The sequence below is a fragment of the Capricornis sumatraensis genome, chromosome 12 (genome assembly GCF_032405125.1).
Source record: "Capricornis sumatraensis isolate serow.1 chromosome 12, serow.2, whole genome shotgun sequence".
Classification (NCBI taxonomy): Eukaryota; Metazoa; Chordata; class Mammalia; order Artiodactyla; family Bovidae; genus Capricornis; species Capricornis sumatraensis.
The window spans coordinates 82,258,503-82,274,371 of NC_091080.1; the positions used below are offsets into that span (position 1 = coordinate 82,258,503).

The 15,869-nt window shown below is 45.0% G+C and overlaps 1 protein-coding gene across 1 annotated transcript; it reads right to left on the reverse strand.

Annotated features, from left to right (window-relative positions):
- Positions 1-8,078: 8,078 nt before the first annotated feature.
- OXGR1 (oxoglutarate receptor 1) lies at positions 8,079-9,092 on the reverse strand. The gene has a single exon (XM_068984777.1). The coding sequence runs from the start codon at positions 9,090-9,092 to the stop codon at positions 8,079-8,081; it is 1,014 nt and encodes a 337-aa protein (XP_068840878.1).
- Between the last annotated feature and the right edge of the window lie 6,777 nt (positions 9,093-15,869).

A 15,869-nucleotide genomic window follows, 5' to 3' on the forward strand; every position in this document is an offset into this window, starting at 1 on the left:
TGGTGTATATGAGCTGGAACATGCAAAAGAATGACTTCCCTTCTAGAGCTCCCAGAAGTAAGGCAGGACAGCCAACTCCCTGACATCAGCCCAGCGAAACTTGGTTCAGATTTCTGGCCTCCAAAGAGAGTTGTTGTTCAGTCGCTCAGTCAAGTGCAACTCCTTGTGACCGCATGGACTGCAGCACACCAGGTTTCCCTGTCCTTCCCCATCTCCCGGGGTTTGCTCCCACTAAAAGAGAGTAGGTTTGTGTTGTTTGAAGCCACTAAATTTATCATAACTGTTTCAGCATCCATGGGAAAGGGATACAAGCCAGATGCTGGATTTAATAGACAATGATGTTAAAGCAGCTGTTTAAACATGCTTAAAGAGTTAAAGAAAAAATATATTTATTCAGTGAATGACACCAGTGCAACTTTCAGAGAGCAATGGAGATCAACAGAATTTTACAATTGAAAAGTAAAATAACTGAAATAAAAACCTCTCAGGGAAGCTTCTTTGATTCTTTCACAGGCAATTTCATTCATTCAATCAAAAATAAATAGACATGCAAGGAGACAGAACCATGTGGTTAATAAAAATGAGGAAGATAGCAGTCAATGCAAGCAGACCCAAAGGTAATCCAGACATGGAAAGATAAGAACTTTAAAATAACTGTGATTATTCAGTTCTAGAAAACATGGGGAAAGGAGGACAAAATAGATTAAAGGACAAAGAAATTCACTGACATGGTAGAGTTCATTAAAAGAAACAAATGTACATCCTATAAATGAAAAAGATATAGTATCTGGTATTAGAAATTCAATAGATATGCGTAATAGCAAGTTGCATAGAATACAAGGCACGATCAATAGAAAATATTCATACAGAAGCAAAACAAAGGAAATAGAACTGAAAAAAAAAAAAGCACCAGTGTGTACTAGGATCTAATTTCTTCCTGGAAACTCAGTAACAGAAGTGGCTCTCACCCTTCAGTCATTTTTACATTATTGCTCTTCTATCATTTGAGCTAATTGTATAACATCAGATAGATTGTATTGAATGGTGCTGGGTAGAATTTAAGAATAAAATTATAACAGGAAATAATGTTTGACCCTAAGTGTTACATGGCCTTGTAGTTATGAATGATGTCTTATTCTGCTCCTTATCAGAACCTCTAAGGGGAAAACAAATTGCCCTCCACTGGCCCAAAAGGATCCCCAAAGGCAATAAGGTGGGTTTGGAGGAAAAACCTGGCAGCAAAGCTCTTCTGATGACCTCCTTCCCCAAGGGTGCAGTTCCTACCCTATGGATCATAGGCATGGCTGTGATAGTAAACCTCAAAGAGTTAACAAAAACCCATCTCATAGAAAGCCATAATTCAAAGAGACACATGCACCCCAATATTCACTGAAGCAACATTTACAAGAGCAAGGACATGGAAGCAGCTAGATGTCCATCAATGGAGAAATGGATGAAGAAGATGTGGTGCGTATACACAATGGAATGTTACTCAGCCACAAAAAGGAATGAAGTTGAGTCACTAGTAGAGACGTGGACGGAGTGTCATACAGAGGGAAGTGAGTCAGAAAGAGGAAAACTATATCGTGTTTTAATACTTACAGCCGGAATCTAGAAAAATTGTGTAGATGGTCTTATTTGCAAAACAGAAATAGAAACACAGACCTAGAGAACAAATGTTTGGATTCCAAGGATGGGGGGAAAGGCTGGGATGAATTAGGAGGTTGGGACTGACATATATACGCTATTGATGGCCCAGGGAATCCTAGTCAGTGCTCTGCGGTGACCTAAATGGGAAGGAAGTTCAAAAAAGAGGGGACATATGTATACATATAGCTGGCTCACTTGGCTGTACAGTAGAAACCAACACAATATTATAAAGCAATTGTACTCCATTAAAGCTTAAAATTCATGATCATCAAAAAAAATGTTCTCATATGAAAGAGAAATTCTATCAACACTTACACTCTCTTGGAGGAAATACTGGAGAGGAAGCTTCCATATCTCTTTTTATTCCTTCCTCATGTCTTTCCACAGGTGCAGGAATAGCTAAACCTGATCAGTGAGAGATGTGTTCAGAGTGGAAGGGGTAAAGGCAGGTGAGGCATCAAAGATCTTTACAGGAAAGCCATGACTAACAAAAAACAGGAGAATGTTTGAATTTTAAAGTAACCATGGTGAAAGGCCCAGTGGATTGTGACAACAATAAGCAATGACCAGAAAACTAGTTTTATGATTGAAGGATCATGCTGGTACATCCTGAAACCCTGCTCAATCACCACATTACAAGATAGTCAGACATCACACACCTCCTCTGGTGGATTAGAGCATCTGAAAAAGAAAGGAAAGAAGGACTTCCCTGGTTCAGTGGTTAAGAATCTGCCTTGCAGTGCAAGGGATGTGGGCTTGATCCCTAGTTGGGGAACTACGATCCCACATGCTGTGGGGGCAACTAAGCCTGCCCCTCAACTGGAGATTCCATGCGCCACAATGAAAGATCCTGAATGCTGTAACTGAGATCCAATGCAAATAAATAAATAGATGTTGTTTTTAAAAAGTAGAAGAGGGAAAGAGAGAAGGAGGGAGGAAGTGAGGGAAGGAAGCAGGGTGGGAGGGAGGGAAGAACGAACCTGTACCTAAGCCTACCTCTGGCTCTGCCTTCCAACTTAAAACAAATACAAGGCGTCGAGGACTGCTGATAAATAACAGAAAGGAGTTCAAACAATCAAATTCACTATGTGGAAAATTTCTGAGAACAAATGACAGGACTTGTTCATAAATAAAGGGAGAGGTCACTCTAATAGACTGAAAGAAATTTAGCAGATATCTCAACCCAGTGTAACACATACGCCTGGTTCGGAACCTGATTTGGGAGAAAAAAAGAAAAAACTTTGAGAGGACACATTTGAGGCAACTAGGGGAGAGAAAATATGGATCAGATATTAGATAATGTGAAGGGATGATTTTTTATTTTGTTTTGGTATCAGGTGTTTTGAACGAGATCGATGTGGAAGAATTTATTGGTGAAAGTGAAGCCACTCAGTTGTGTCTGACTCTTTGCGACCCCATGGACTGTAGCCCACCAGGCTCCTCCATCCCTGAGTTTTCCAGGCAAGAGAACTGGAGTGGGTTGCCATTTCCTTCTCCAGGGGATCTTCCTGACCCGGGGATCGAACCCGGATCTCCTGCATTGCGGGCAGACACTTTACTGTCTGAGCCACCAGGGAATCCTACTATGTTTTCTAGGATTAGCTGTTGGATGTTCTAGAAAAAAAAAAATCTATGGGAAAGGATACATGAAATAAGGATGGTAGATTGCTGATTCTTGGTGAAACTAAGGCATGGCTATGTGAGGTCACTTGATAATTTCTCTAATTTTTGTGATTATTTGAAGCCTTACCTGGTGGTGCTATTGATAAAGAACCTGCCTGCCAAGGCCGGAGATGCAAGAGACATGGGTTTGATCCCTGGGTTGGGAAAATCCCCTGGAGAAGGAAATAGCAACCCACTCCAGTATTCTTGCCTGGAAAATTCCATGGACAAGAAGCCTGGTGCGCTACAGTCCAACTCACAAAGAGTTGGACATGACTGAACACACACTCATACATGTTAAAGATGAAGTGGAGGGGTTACTGTCTCCTGAGTTCAGAGCAGGTGTGTCTGGATGCAGATTCCGGTCCCTAGGCTGTGGGAAGACCAGCCAGCTCCCTTCCTGGCAGACAGCCAGAGCTCTGCTCTTTTGTTCTTACCCTTTCTCTGCCTACAACTGGGAGAACTGGGCAAAGGGCATTCCGGTCCCATTCCAGTCTCAGAAGTATCATCAATCTCCTTTTTGGCTTCAGTTCCAAACTGCATCCTCCGGCACAATTTGTGCACAACGCTTTACTCGGGAAAAGAGAAGTGACCCTTTGAATCTAATTTAGCTAGGATCATTGTGATTACATTCTATCAGCAGAACCCTGGAGGGCAGAGAGTCATCTGTACCTGACCCAGGACTGCAGGGAACCGGTCAGATAAGACAATGACAGAACTGCTGAATCAAGCGAAGGAATTCTGAGGATAAAGGAAAAGGATGCATGTTCCTCAGCTAAGGTCAACTAGTCGGGGTAATAAAGATGTTAAAAATCTGAGAAAGTGGGATTGAGTGTTGGCTCAAGTCCCTAAGAGAGCAGAATAAGGACCAAAGACACAGTGGGAGGAATCGGCATCAGAAAGAGAGATGATTTGTTCTGTACATTCGTGGGAAGAAGGAAAAGGATAAAAGAAGCTACGGTAACAAGTTGAGATTGAGATGAAGGAAGGAGACTGGGCTGGATTTTCTCTGATGGGTGAAACCTTTGGAATAAGAAATAGAAAGGCACGGGGCTTGAGACCAGAGCTAGAATAACAACGACGGTAGAAAGGCTGATCTATCTGGTCACGCTTTGGTGATGGCCCAGGAGAGGAGCTGCTTATCCCTGGGTGGGGGTTGTGGGGAGGACAGATACTGAACTTCCAGGTTCCCAGGGGACATTTGAATGCAACTCAAGCTTCCTGAATGGCACAGTGGTAAAGAAGCTGCCTGCCAATACAGGAGATATGGGTTTGATTCCTGAGTCGGGAAGATCCCCTGCAGAAGGAAATGGCAGCCCACTCCAGCATGCTTGCCTGGAGAATCCCATGGACAGAGGAGCCTGGCGGGCTACACTCCGTGGGGTATCAAAAGAAGCAGACACGACAGCAACTAAACAACAGCAGCAACAACGAAAATCACACAGTGTGGCTACTCAGATGGGAAAGTCGGGCCTCGAGTGAAAGTGCTTTTTGAAAAAATCTTATTGGAGTATAGTTGCCTTCCAGTGCTAGGTTAGTTTCTACTGCACAGCAAAGTGAGCCAACTATGAGTATACATATAGTCCCTCTTGTTTGGATTCCATCCCATTTAGGCCACCGTTGAGCATGGAGTAGAGTTCCCGGTGCTGTACAGCATGTTCTCCTTACTCAGCCATTTCATGAAAAGTGAAAGTGGGGTCGCAAAGAGTCGGGCACGAGTCGGCAAAGTGTCCAACTGTTTGCAGCCCTGTGGACTGGAGCCTACCAGGCTCCTCCGCCCATGGAATTTTCCAGGCAAGAGTGCTGGAGTGGGGTGCCATTTCCTTCTCCAGGGGATGTTCTCGACCCAGGGATCGAACCCTGGTCTTCCGCATTGCAGGGAGACACTTTACCATCTGAGCCACCAGGGAAGCCCCTACCTATTCCATACACAGCATCAGTAGTGCATATATGTCGATCCCAATCTGATTCATCCCACCTCCCTCTCCCCCGCCCTATACCTTTGTTCTCCACGTCTGTGTCTCCATCTGCTTTGCAAATAAGATCGTCTATACCAAATTTTTTTTCAGATTCCATGTGTTAATATACAGTATTTGTTTTTCTCCTTCTGACTTACTTCACTCTGTATGACAGTCTCTAGGTCCATTCACGTCTCTACAAATGACCCAGTTTCGTTCCTTTTTATGGCTGAGTGATATTCCGTGGCATATATGTACCACATTTCTCCATCCATTCTTCTATTGATGTACATTTAAAGTGAGTGAAGTGAAGTCTCTCAGCCGTGTCCGACTCTTGGCGACCCCGTGGACTGTAGCCTATCAGGCTCCTCCGTCCATGGGATTTTCCAGGCAAGAGTACTGGAGTGGGGTGCCATTTCCTTCTCCAGGAGATCATCCCGACGCAGGGACTGAACCCCGGTCTCTCACATGGTAGGCATTGTAGGCAGACGCTTTACCGTCTCAGCCACCAGGGAAGATCACATTTAGGTTGCTTCCATATCCTGGCTATTGTAAACCGCTCCACGTGCTATTTCAAAACAACAACAACAACCCAAGATAGGACTGCAAGTTTCTACTGTTGAGGGCCTGAGTTTGATCCTGGTCAGGGAACTAAGATCCCAAAAGCCCAGGAGAAGATAGCACAGAAGGTTCTGTGCGGAGAGGCACCATCATCCAGGGAAGTTTGCAGAGCTGCTGGCCTTCCTCTTTCTCCCCTACTTGCCTGGAGTGTCCCAATAAGCATCCTCACTTAGGTCTGAGCCAGATGGCAAGTTCCAGAAGATCCCGAAAATCACAAAGTGTTCCTATGATACACTCTGCTTTGTTTAAATCATCTGCTCCAGCCTTATTCCATAACTGGTTCTTATTTTTGTACCATAAACATGGAGAACATAAGCTTCAAGTAATTAGAATGGTGGTAAGGCTGCATTTTCACAGAAAACTATTATCAGCCTATTCAGTGATTTTAAATTAGTTTATTAACTGTATCAACACATTTACCAAGGTTTTGAGTATCCAGACTAGGCATTTTCTTAAATATTTACATTTAGTGCTAATTAAGTACACACAATTCAGAAATTGCTTCAGCTGTTACAACAGAGAACATATTTTCAACAGAGACACAAAAGAAAAGGTATCTAAGGAGAATCAGTGTTTCCTAGAATATTTTCTCAGAGAAATCAAAACAATGTTCAGTTCAGTTCCGTTCAGTCACTCAGTCGTGTCGGACTCTTTGTGACCCCATGAACTGTAGCACACCAGGCCTCCCTGTCCATCACCAACTCCTGGAGTTTACCCAAACTCGTGTCCATTGAGTCGGTGATGCCATCCAGCCATCTCATCCTCTGTTGTCCCCTTCTAATACTCAATATATACATGGGGCTTCCCCGATGGCTCAGCCTGCAATGCAGGAGACACGAGAGATTTGGTTTTGATCCCTGGGTGGGGAAGATCCCCTGGAGGGGGAAATGTATACTCCAGTATTCTTGCCTGAAAAATCTCACGGACAGAGAAGGTTGGCCAGCTATATCCAAAGGCACACAAAGAGTCAGACATGACTGAACGACCAAAAAAAAAGAAAAAATATACATTATGTTTTAAAGTACTTCTATTACCCCTAAAGTGCTTCTTCCTTCTCCAAGAAATGTTGATAATTACTAGTACAGCCTAAAAACTTTATAAATTCAATAAGATTTTTTTTTTAATTATTAAAAAATATTTTGGTCATGCTGGGCAGCACTCAGTATCTTAGTTCCCCAACCAAGGATCAAATTTGTGCCCCCTACAGTGGAAGCATGGAGTCTAAACCACTGAACCCCAGAGAACTCCCTCAATAACAATTTTTTAAATGATCTACAACAATAAAAACATAATTCCCCAAATATCTTGCAAGTATTAGTTTCAGCTATTTGCATGGAGATCTTTGAATTGTCTCAAGAGTATCACACTGAGTTGTTTTAATCTACAAAACTGACTAAAGCCTAGTGAAAACCACAGTTTAGTACTTTCAGAGCAAATTTTGAAAAAAATTTAAAGACATGAGGTTTTTAAAAAGTGAATATTAAGAAATACACAAATAAGGCTTTGAATAGTTTAGGTGCTCATGACAAACAGACCTGAGCAAAAAAAAAAAAAAGGCAAAAAAAAAAAAAAAAGTAAGTGAGAAGATTGGCTTTCTCTTATCATGGCCTTAAATCTATAGCAAGTAGGTAAACTTCAATTCACTGACCCACCGGTGGGTCAGTGGTAAAAAATTTGCCTGCCAAAGCAGGAGATGCAGGTTTGATCCCTGGGTTGGGAAGATCCCCTGGAGAAGGAAATGGCAACCCACTCCAGTATTCTCGCCTGGGAAATCCCACGGACAGAGGAGCCTGGTGGGAGTTCGTGGAGTTGCAGAAGAGTCGAATATGACTTAGCAACTAAACAATATCAACAGTAATGTGCAAATATGTGTGTGTATGTAATTATATATATATATAAAGCTGGTGAGACTAGATGTCCTCCCAGAGGGCCCTGAGTTCCCATGGTTCCAACTCGGCATCTGAATACTTGACTTATATGTGTGTATCCCACTCTTTTATCTACCCAAGGGGAGATCTCAATAAACAGATTGCAAAGAATTCACAGCAGCCCCGCCCTGGCTTTGGGATATAAATGACCTGAGTGCACAATATTGACTGAGAATTCCACTGAGGGAGACAGTCCGGACTTCTTAGAAGTTATTATTAAAGTATCAGCATTTCAACTTGGCTGAGCACATGGGGTGTTTCAAGGGTTGTTTGACTGACTGACTTTCTTTCCCTGCTCCAGGTCCCCGCCTGCTCTGCACCTTACCATGGAGCAGACGGCCTGCTGGAAGTTGCTGCTGACTACCACGTACAGTAATAGGTTACCAAAGGTGTTCAGGGCAGCTAGCGGTCTCGAAACGATGTATGCTTCGTGGATCTGATGCTCAGTGGAGCAGCTAATGGAAAGCAGGCGAGATTCGATCCGAAGGACCCTCAAGATGTGGAAGGGCAAAAAGCATATATAAAACACGAGAAGCAGCAGAATGGTGAGCCTGCGTGCTTTCTGCTTCAGGCAGCTGTGCGTCTGAGGTCCTTGCGTTAGGGTGTAGATAATCATTGTATAGCAGAGCGTCACTATCACCAAGGGGAGGCAGAAAGTGGTGGCGGTCAAAATTAGATTGTACCATTTGATGGTCATGAGGTCATCCGAGCTGGTGAGGTCAAGGCAGGCGGATCTATTGGTGCTGGTGGTAGCTGTGATCAGGAAGGTCATGGGTATGACGGCCACCAGCGACACGATCCACACCACCGCACAGGCCGCCACGGCCCATCGCTTTTTGTGGACGGAGAAGCAGCTCATGGGGTGAATGATGACAAAGTAGCGGAAGATGCTGAAGCAGGTGAGGAAGAGGATGCTGCTGTACAGGTTGAAGTGGAAGCCGAAGCGGATGAACTTGCACATGAAGTCCCCGAAGACCCAGTGTTCTCCGCCGGCGTAGTAGTGAATCAGGAAGGGAAGGCTGGTGAGATACAGCAGGTCGGTACAGGCCAGGTTCAGCATGATGACGGTGCTGCTCCTCCAGGGCCGCATTTTGAAGATGTACGTGGAGATGGCTATCACATTTCCGGGAAAACCCACCAGGAAGATGATGCTATAAATAACAGGGAGGTAGTGCGTCTTGAGTGGGATCTTTTCACTGGTGCAATTTTCAAGAGCAGCTGCATAATCGGGAAAATCAGAGGCATTTGCAATATCATCTAGTGGCTCATTCATGGCTGTCTCCTTTCATCTTGCAAGAAGACAAAGAGAGTTCAGTTTGGCAATACAGACCGAGAGAAAGTAACTCGCTGATAAAGGAAAATAGAAAACATTAATGGTAGGGTAATGAAAACAATGATCCACTTTTAAACAAAAATTGCTTGAACAGCCTCAATTGGCCACTTCTTTCTCTTTAATCTCCAAAGAGAAGAAATTGAATTTCTAAGAAAATGACTTTAAGGCAAGTTACTAAAGACATCTAACAACAATATAAAAGTTAAATGCTGTGAGAATTAAAAGGGCTTCCCTAGTGGCTCAGCTGGCCAAGAATCTACCTGCGTTGCAGAAGACCTGGGTTCAATCCCTGGGTTGAGAAGATCCCCTGGAGAAGGAAACAGCTATCCACTCCAGTATTCTGGCCTGGAGAATTCCACAGACTGTGTTGTTCATGTGATTGCAAAGAGTCAGACACAACTGAGAGACTTTCACTTCACTTCATAAGAATTAAAATGAAGGATTTGGGTGGAAAACCCCATGTGTAGCTGTGAAAAAAAACTTAGCCAGGCTGCTACTGGGGCAAGCTCTAAGGTATCACCGTTAGAGACTTACCCACAACAAGATCCACCATTAATCAAGCATAAGGCTATCTATTTTAAATATAGCAGTGTGCACATGTCAATTCTGGGCTTTCCTGATGGCTCAGTGGGTAAAGAATCCCCCTGCAATGCAGGAGACTCAGGTTTGATCCCTGGGTTGGGAAGATGCCCTGGAGGAGGAAATGGCAACCCACTCAAGTATTCTTGCCTGAAAAATTCCACAGACAGTGAAGCCCGGTGGGCTATAGTCCAAAGGGTCACGAAGAGCTGGACACAATTGAGCGACTGAGCACCCCCTGAACATGTCAATCCCAAACTCCTAATCGATCATCCCCGCCACCCCAAGGGCCTACTGTATAACACAGAGGACTCTGAACAATATTCTGTAATAACCTGAATGGGAAAAGAATTTGATAAAGAATAGATACATGTATATGTACAACCGAATCACTTAGCTGTACACCTGAAACTAACACAACATTATTAATCAGCTATGCTCCAATATAAAATAAATATTAAAAAAAGATTCAGTCACCAAAACAAAATAATCACCCATGAGGCACTTCACCACATGACCTCTAAACTTGACAAAAAGCTGAGAAATATTTCTTATCCCTATTTTACAGAAGAGACTAAAACTGCAACCTATTCCTGATAGCATCTAGTGGCACTGGTGGGATTCAAACCTCTGTTTGTCTGACTTAATGCGTTCTCTTTCCAAACTGCCTCCCTCTGCACCTCTCAGTCAGGATGGCCCTAAATGAGGGGTGTGATAGGAAGTGCAAAGGCATGGAAAGACTGAACACTGGACATTTTTAAATGTAGATGTCATGCATTCCAACTTGATGTGTCTGGTGGCTTTCATTTTCAAATTTCAGCTCTTCCAACCCATTTAATGTAATTTGTTCATGTTGTGTGTGGAGGGGGGAGGGGGCGCACCATGTTTGAAGGGGAAGAAGGAACCGCAGTTCCATGCAGTGTTAAGAGCTAGACTGCAATAAACCAGAGGGCCTGACCTTGACTCTGTTCAGTCAAAGAGAAGTTGTGTGTCCCTAAGCAAGTTGCTTACACTCTCCTGTACTGGGAAGGAGGGGGAGTTGTACTCTAACTTTCTTCTTCTTGCTTATCAGCGTTTGCTAAAATTTTGACTGTGTACTTCAGCATGATGTTCATTTAAAAGAAGAATTACTTACAATTAGCTTATTATTCAGCTGTAAATAGCTGTTGGTAAAATGTATCCACTTACATATTTATGCAGTGCCCACTGTGTATTAATTAGGCACTCTGCCAGATCCTAGAGATACCAAATGAATAACATGCACAGATGTACAAGCCACTATCACAGCCTACTTGGGGAGATGGACAGAGAAATTATTTTAACAAAGTACAACTCTCATAGAACTGTCAATATACCACCACCAGCACCACCCAAAAAGATAAGAAAAACACTTGGACACCACTGGACACACAATAAGTGCTCAATAAATGGTAGCTATTAATTGCTAGGGGCTTCCCTGATAGCTCAGTTGGTAAAGAATCTGCCTGCAATGCAGGAGACCCTGGTTTGATTCCTGGGTAGGGAAGATCTGCTGAAGAAGGGATAGGCTACCCACTCCAGTATTCTTGGATTTCCCTTGTGGCTTAGCTGGTAAAGAATCCACCTGCATTGCAGAAGACCTGAGTTCAACCCCCGGGTTGGGAAGATCCCCTGGAGAAGCGAAAGGCTACCCATTCCAGTATTCTGGACTGGAGAATTCCATGGACTGTATAGTCCATGGGGTCACAAAGAGTCGGACAGGACTGAGTGACTTTCACATGTTAATTGTTAAGTCCTTTGAAAGATGAATAGAACAAGGCTGTACAATAGTAATGATATAACAAGGGCTTCCCTGGTGACTCAGATGGCCAAGAATCTGCTTGCAATGCAGGAGTCCTGGGTTTGATCTCTGGTTTGGGAAGATCCCCTGGAAAAGGAAATGGCAACCCACTCCAGTATTCTTGCCTGGAGAATTCTGTGGACAGAGGAGCCTGGCGAGCTACCGTCTATGGGGTTGCAAAGAGTTGGATGCGACTGAGTGAGCAACACTTTCACTTTCACTATCTTACGAAAAAGAAAGGGATTAACTACCTGGGTACATGACAGGTCACTAAAGGAACAGCATTTAGGAGGGAACATTTCAGCTTTTCAGGAAACAGGCAAGAGGAGAGGAAGGCATTCTAGGCAAAGAAAACAGTATGTGCAAAGGCACTGAGGTCTGACAGAGTTCAAGGGATTTTAAGAGAAACCTCAGAATACATGTAAACATCTATCACTTTTATTTTGAATGAATTGAGGCAAGACTAGCTCAAGGATAGGAAACCTGCCAGAGTTGGGAAGGGCAGTTGTCAGAATCCTCACACAAGAGGCCAGCGCTCCCTGAAAATGAAAGTCTTAGTCACTCAGTCGTGTCCAGCTCTGACAACTCCATGGACTGTAGCCTGTCAAGCTCTTCTATCCATGGGATTTTCCAGGCAGGAAGACTAGAGTGGGTAGCCATTCTCTTCTCCAAAGGATCTTGCTGACCCAGGGATTGAACCTGTGTCTCCTGCATTGCAGGCAGATTCTTTACCATCTGAGCCACCAGAGAAGCCCGAATGCTCCCTGGGACCTTGTATTCCTGATCCAAAGTGAATGCGTTTCTCCTGGTCCAGTTAGTTTACCTTCGGGGACAATGCTACTGGCAGAACTATCACAGACACAGCACTCGGGGTGATAGGAGTCAGGCACTGCTGACCAGCAAGGATGCTGCGAGGCCAGAAGACCACAGCCTGTCCCTTGGCCAAAAGCCATAATGCACTCATGCACAGATAGAAGGCAGTCATTTAAATCCCAAAGAGAACAGTCAGGGAGTCCCCGAAGCAGCACTTCCTGAAATCTGTTCTTAGCAAGTCCAGATTCAAGACCTCATCGCCTATCTGTCGACTCCTTGAAAGCAGAAACAAGAAGTCACCTCCTACCCCAGGGACTGACACACAGAGGGCCTCAATAAACACATTTGTGAATAAAAGAATCATTAGTAACATTAGCTAAATTTATCTTGTACTGAAAAGCTAGTGTAGCAGCAACTGTTATTGAAAAAAGAAAAAGTTTGGTTCTTTTAATGGCTTTAAAGTTAGGAGCAAAATTAATTTGTCATTGCAAATAAACCCCTGCCATGTTAATGGGGCCATTTAAACCATAATCATATCAGGAAAAGGCAGGCTGTAGGTAGAAACAACCACCTCATTGTTTTGAAGAACAACAGTGCAATGTGGGATTTATTTAGAGTGACTGAGAAATGTCACCTCCATCCCTTAAACCTCACTGAAAGAACGGTTTGAGTTTACCAAACACGTGTGAAGTTAAGAACAGGAGGCGAAAACTAGTCGGGACCATAAACCAAGTAGAATGAGGCAGTTTCTTTCCTCATCAGTCCTAGAGTCCTGTGCGATTCACAGCTGCTACCAGAGCACCAGACTGCCACAAAGGAGCCATGTCCATTCAAAGGACATTGTGGAATAATGCAGGCTATTCCCTACCCTTGGCCACAACAGTGGATCTCAATTGTAGGGAAGTTACAGACCACCTAAGGCTATCAGACTCTCTATAAACTACAGATAATAATCTATCAAGCTTCAACAAAACCAGATAGATATGTTTCAACTAAACTACATGGCATACAAATAAAAGCCAGCACCAAAGATTTGGGAATTTTTTTTATAATGGAAAAACCCCGTCATTTTAGCCTCTACTTTTCTTTCTCTGAAAGTGGGAAGAGATTGCAAGGGTTTAAGGCTAGCTGCAGGATGTCAGTGTTTTGAAAACACACAGCTCAGGACCTCCAGCCTAAGACCAGCCTGCCCATGAACCTCACAGACTGGGACTGCAAGTTTTTGTGGATAAAGAAGGCAGGACCAGACATGGTGTCTACTCACAGGGCCACATATACTGCTTTACATCCACGGAGGACTCTTGCCCACTTGGAGGGAACAAATCCAGCGGGATGAATGATGCGATGTGATTTTGCTCGGGTAGCTGAGAATTTTGCAGTAAACTCCCATCCACCTCTCCTCTGCAGCTCGCCCCAGCACACCCTGGGTTTTCCTAGTGCTTTTCTAAGGCTAAGCTACCATCCATTCTCTCCTCCTTTCCCCAAGTTGCCAGCTGACCAGGGAGACACAGACTTGGAACCCTGGCCCTCTCACTTGCCCTTGGAGTCCTCCAAAACCCTGCAGCTGAGGTTGCATGTGGTTACCAAGAGAAACCTTGGATACACCTTTCATTCACAAAGGTTCATCCTGGTTTCGTTATCTCTGTGTGCGTGTGTTTATGCTAAGTCACTTCAGTTCAGTTCAGTTCAGTCACTCAGTCGTGTCTGACTCTTTGCAACCCCATGAATTGCAGCACACCAGGCCTCCCTGTCCATCACCAACTCCCGGAGTTCACTCAGACTCACGTCCATCGAGTCAATGATGCCATCCAGCCATCTCATCCTCTGTCATCTCCTTCTCCTCCTGCCCCCAATCCCTCCCAGCATCAGAGTCTTTTCCAATGAGTCAACTCTTCCCATGAGGTGGCCAAAGTACTGGAGTTTCAGCTTTAGCATCATTCCTTCCAAAGAAATCCCAGGGCTGATCTCCTTCAGAATGGACTGGTTGGATCTCCTTGCAGTCCAAGGGACTCTCAAGAGTCTTCTCCAACACCACAGTTCAAAAGCATCAATTCTTCAGCACTCAGCCTTCTTCACAGTCCAACTCTCACATCCATACATGACCACAGGAATATCCAACTCTTCACGACCACATGGACGGGCTCCTCTGTCCATGGGATTCTCCAGGCAGGAATACTGGAGTGGGTTGCTATTTCCTCCTCTGGAGGATCTTCCCAACCCAGGGATCGAACCCGAGTCTCTCGTGTCTCCTGCATTAGCAGGCGGGTTCTTTACCACTAGCACCACCTGGGAAGCCCCAGTTTCCTCATCTACATATTTATTAACTAGTTGAACTTTGAACTAGTGGAAAACAGACCAACTCTTAGCTCTCTTTTGTGATGAGGGTGAATGTTGTCCGCCCTGGACCCTGAAGGAACCCCCTCTCCCCAACTCTTCCCACAAACCCAAAATTTCAGACAAGAATCTGCAAGTCCAGTACCCTGAGGACCCTCAGGACCTGCCATGCTGATGCCAAAGATGCGATTTTAGCTATTTAATCATCGATATTTTTCCAATTAAAGAAAATTCATGGAAATGCCCATAAAGACACACACAAGTTTTGCATACAATCTGGAGGTTTAGAGATTGTATTAGTTCGCTTAATCTATAGCAAGGAAAGAAAACAAGATAGAATAAAAGCATTTCAGGGGGAAATGTGTTTTTCCCCTTGTTTGTGGTGGGGTTGGCCAGACAGCATCTTTGGACTTTGTTAACACCATAAAGCCCAGAAACACACAGTGTGAGCTAAGAAGGCATCCGGAGCCGGGAAGCAATCGATGTCAGAGAGGAACTCAATGCCCCCAGAGTCCCCACGCTTGGTCTCGAAAAGGGTAAGAGAGGAAACCAACAGTCAGGAATTTCTGCAGGTCTCCCTGAGACAAATCTCCGGCCATTCTAGCTTTAACTGTCCCCAGGTGCGTCCCTCCTCCATACCACAACGCGGGGTCTACACCTACGGTTAAGTTGGGGGCCCGGGACTCCCACTTTTTCTGGGTCCTGCAGCAGAGATTGGCCCGGAGGCTCTGTTCCCTCTGGGTGAGGGCATCCCGCACCCCAGGTCCCCATTCCCGGATGAGCGCCGGTTCCCCCCACACCCGGCTCCCTCCCGCCCCGAGCCCAGCTCACCTGGTACCCCAGGCGCGGCCGCCGTGCGCCCCAGTGGCGGGACGGTCCCAGCAGAGGCACGCGCACCACCCCGCCCCTCCCACCGCGGGAGCCCGCGCCGCAAGTGCGCGCCCAGGTCCCGCCCAGCCCGCCGCGGACAGCACCCTCGGTCATCCATTTTCATGGGCAACGCGGGGACATCAGCTTCTGCTCCCGGGGATCTCTGGACCTCCTCCACGCCTATTTTACGCGAAACTGCCCAGAAGGAGTATTTACAAGGGAGCAAACACAGCCTTTTCATACTGTTTGTACTGTAGGCTCCCGGAGTAGGCATCCCGGTATGGAGTTCGTGATGGACAGGG

Bases quoted from the DNA above. Each gene is read 5' to 3' on its own strand.
- OXGR1 (XM_068984777.1), bottom strand. From the start codon at position 9,092: ATGAATGAGCCACTAGATGATATTGCAAATGCCTCTGATTTTCCCGAT.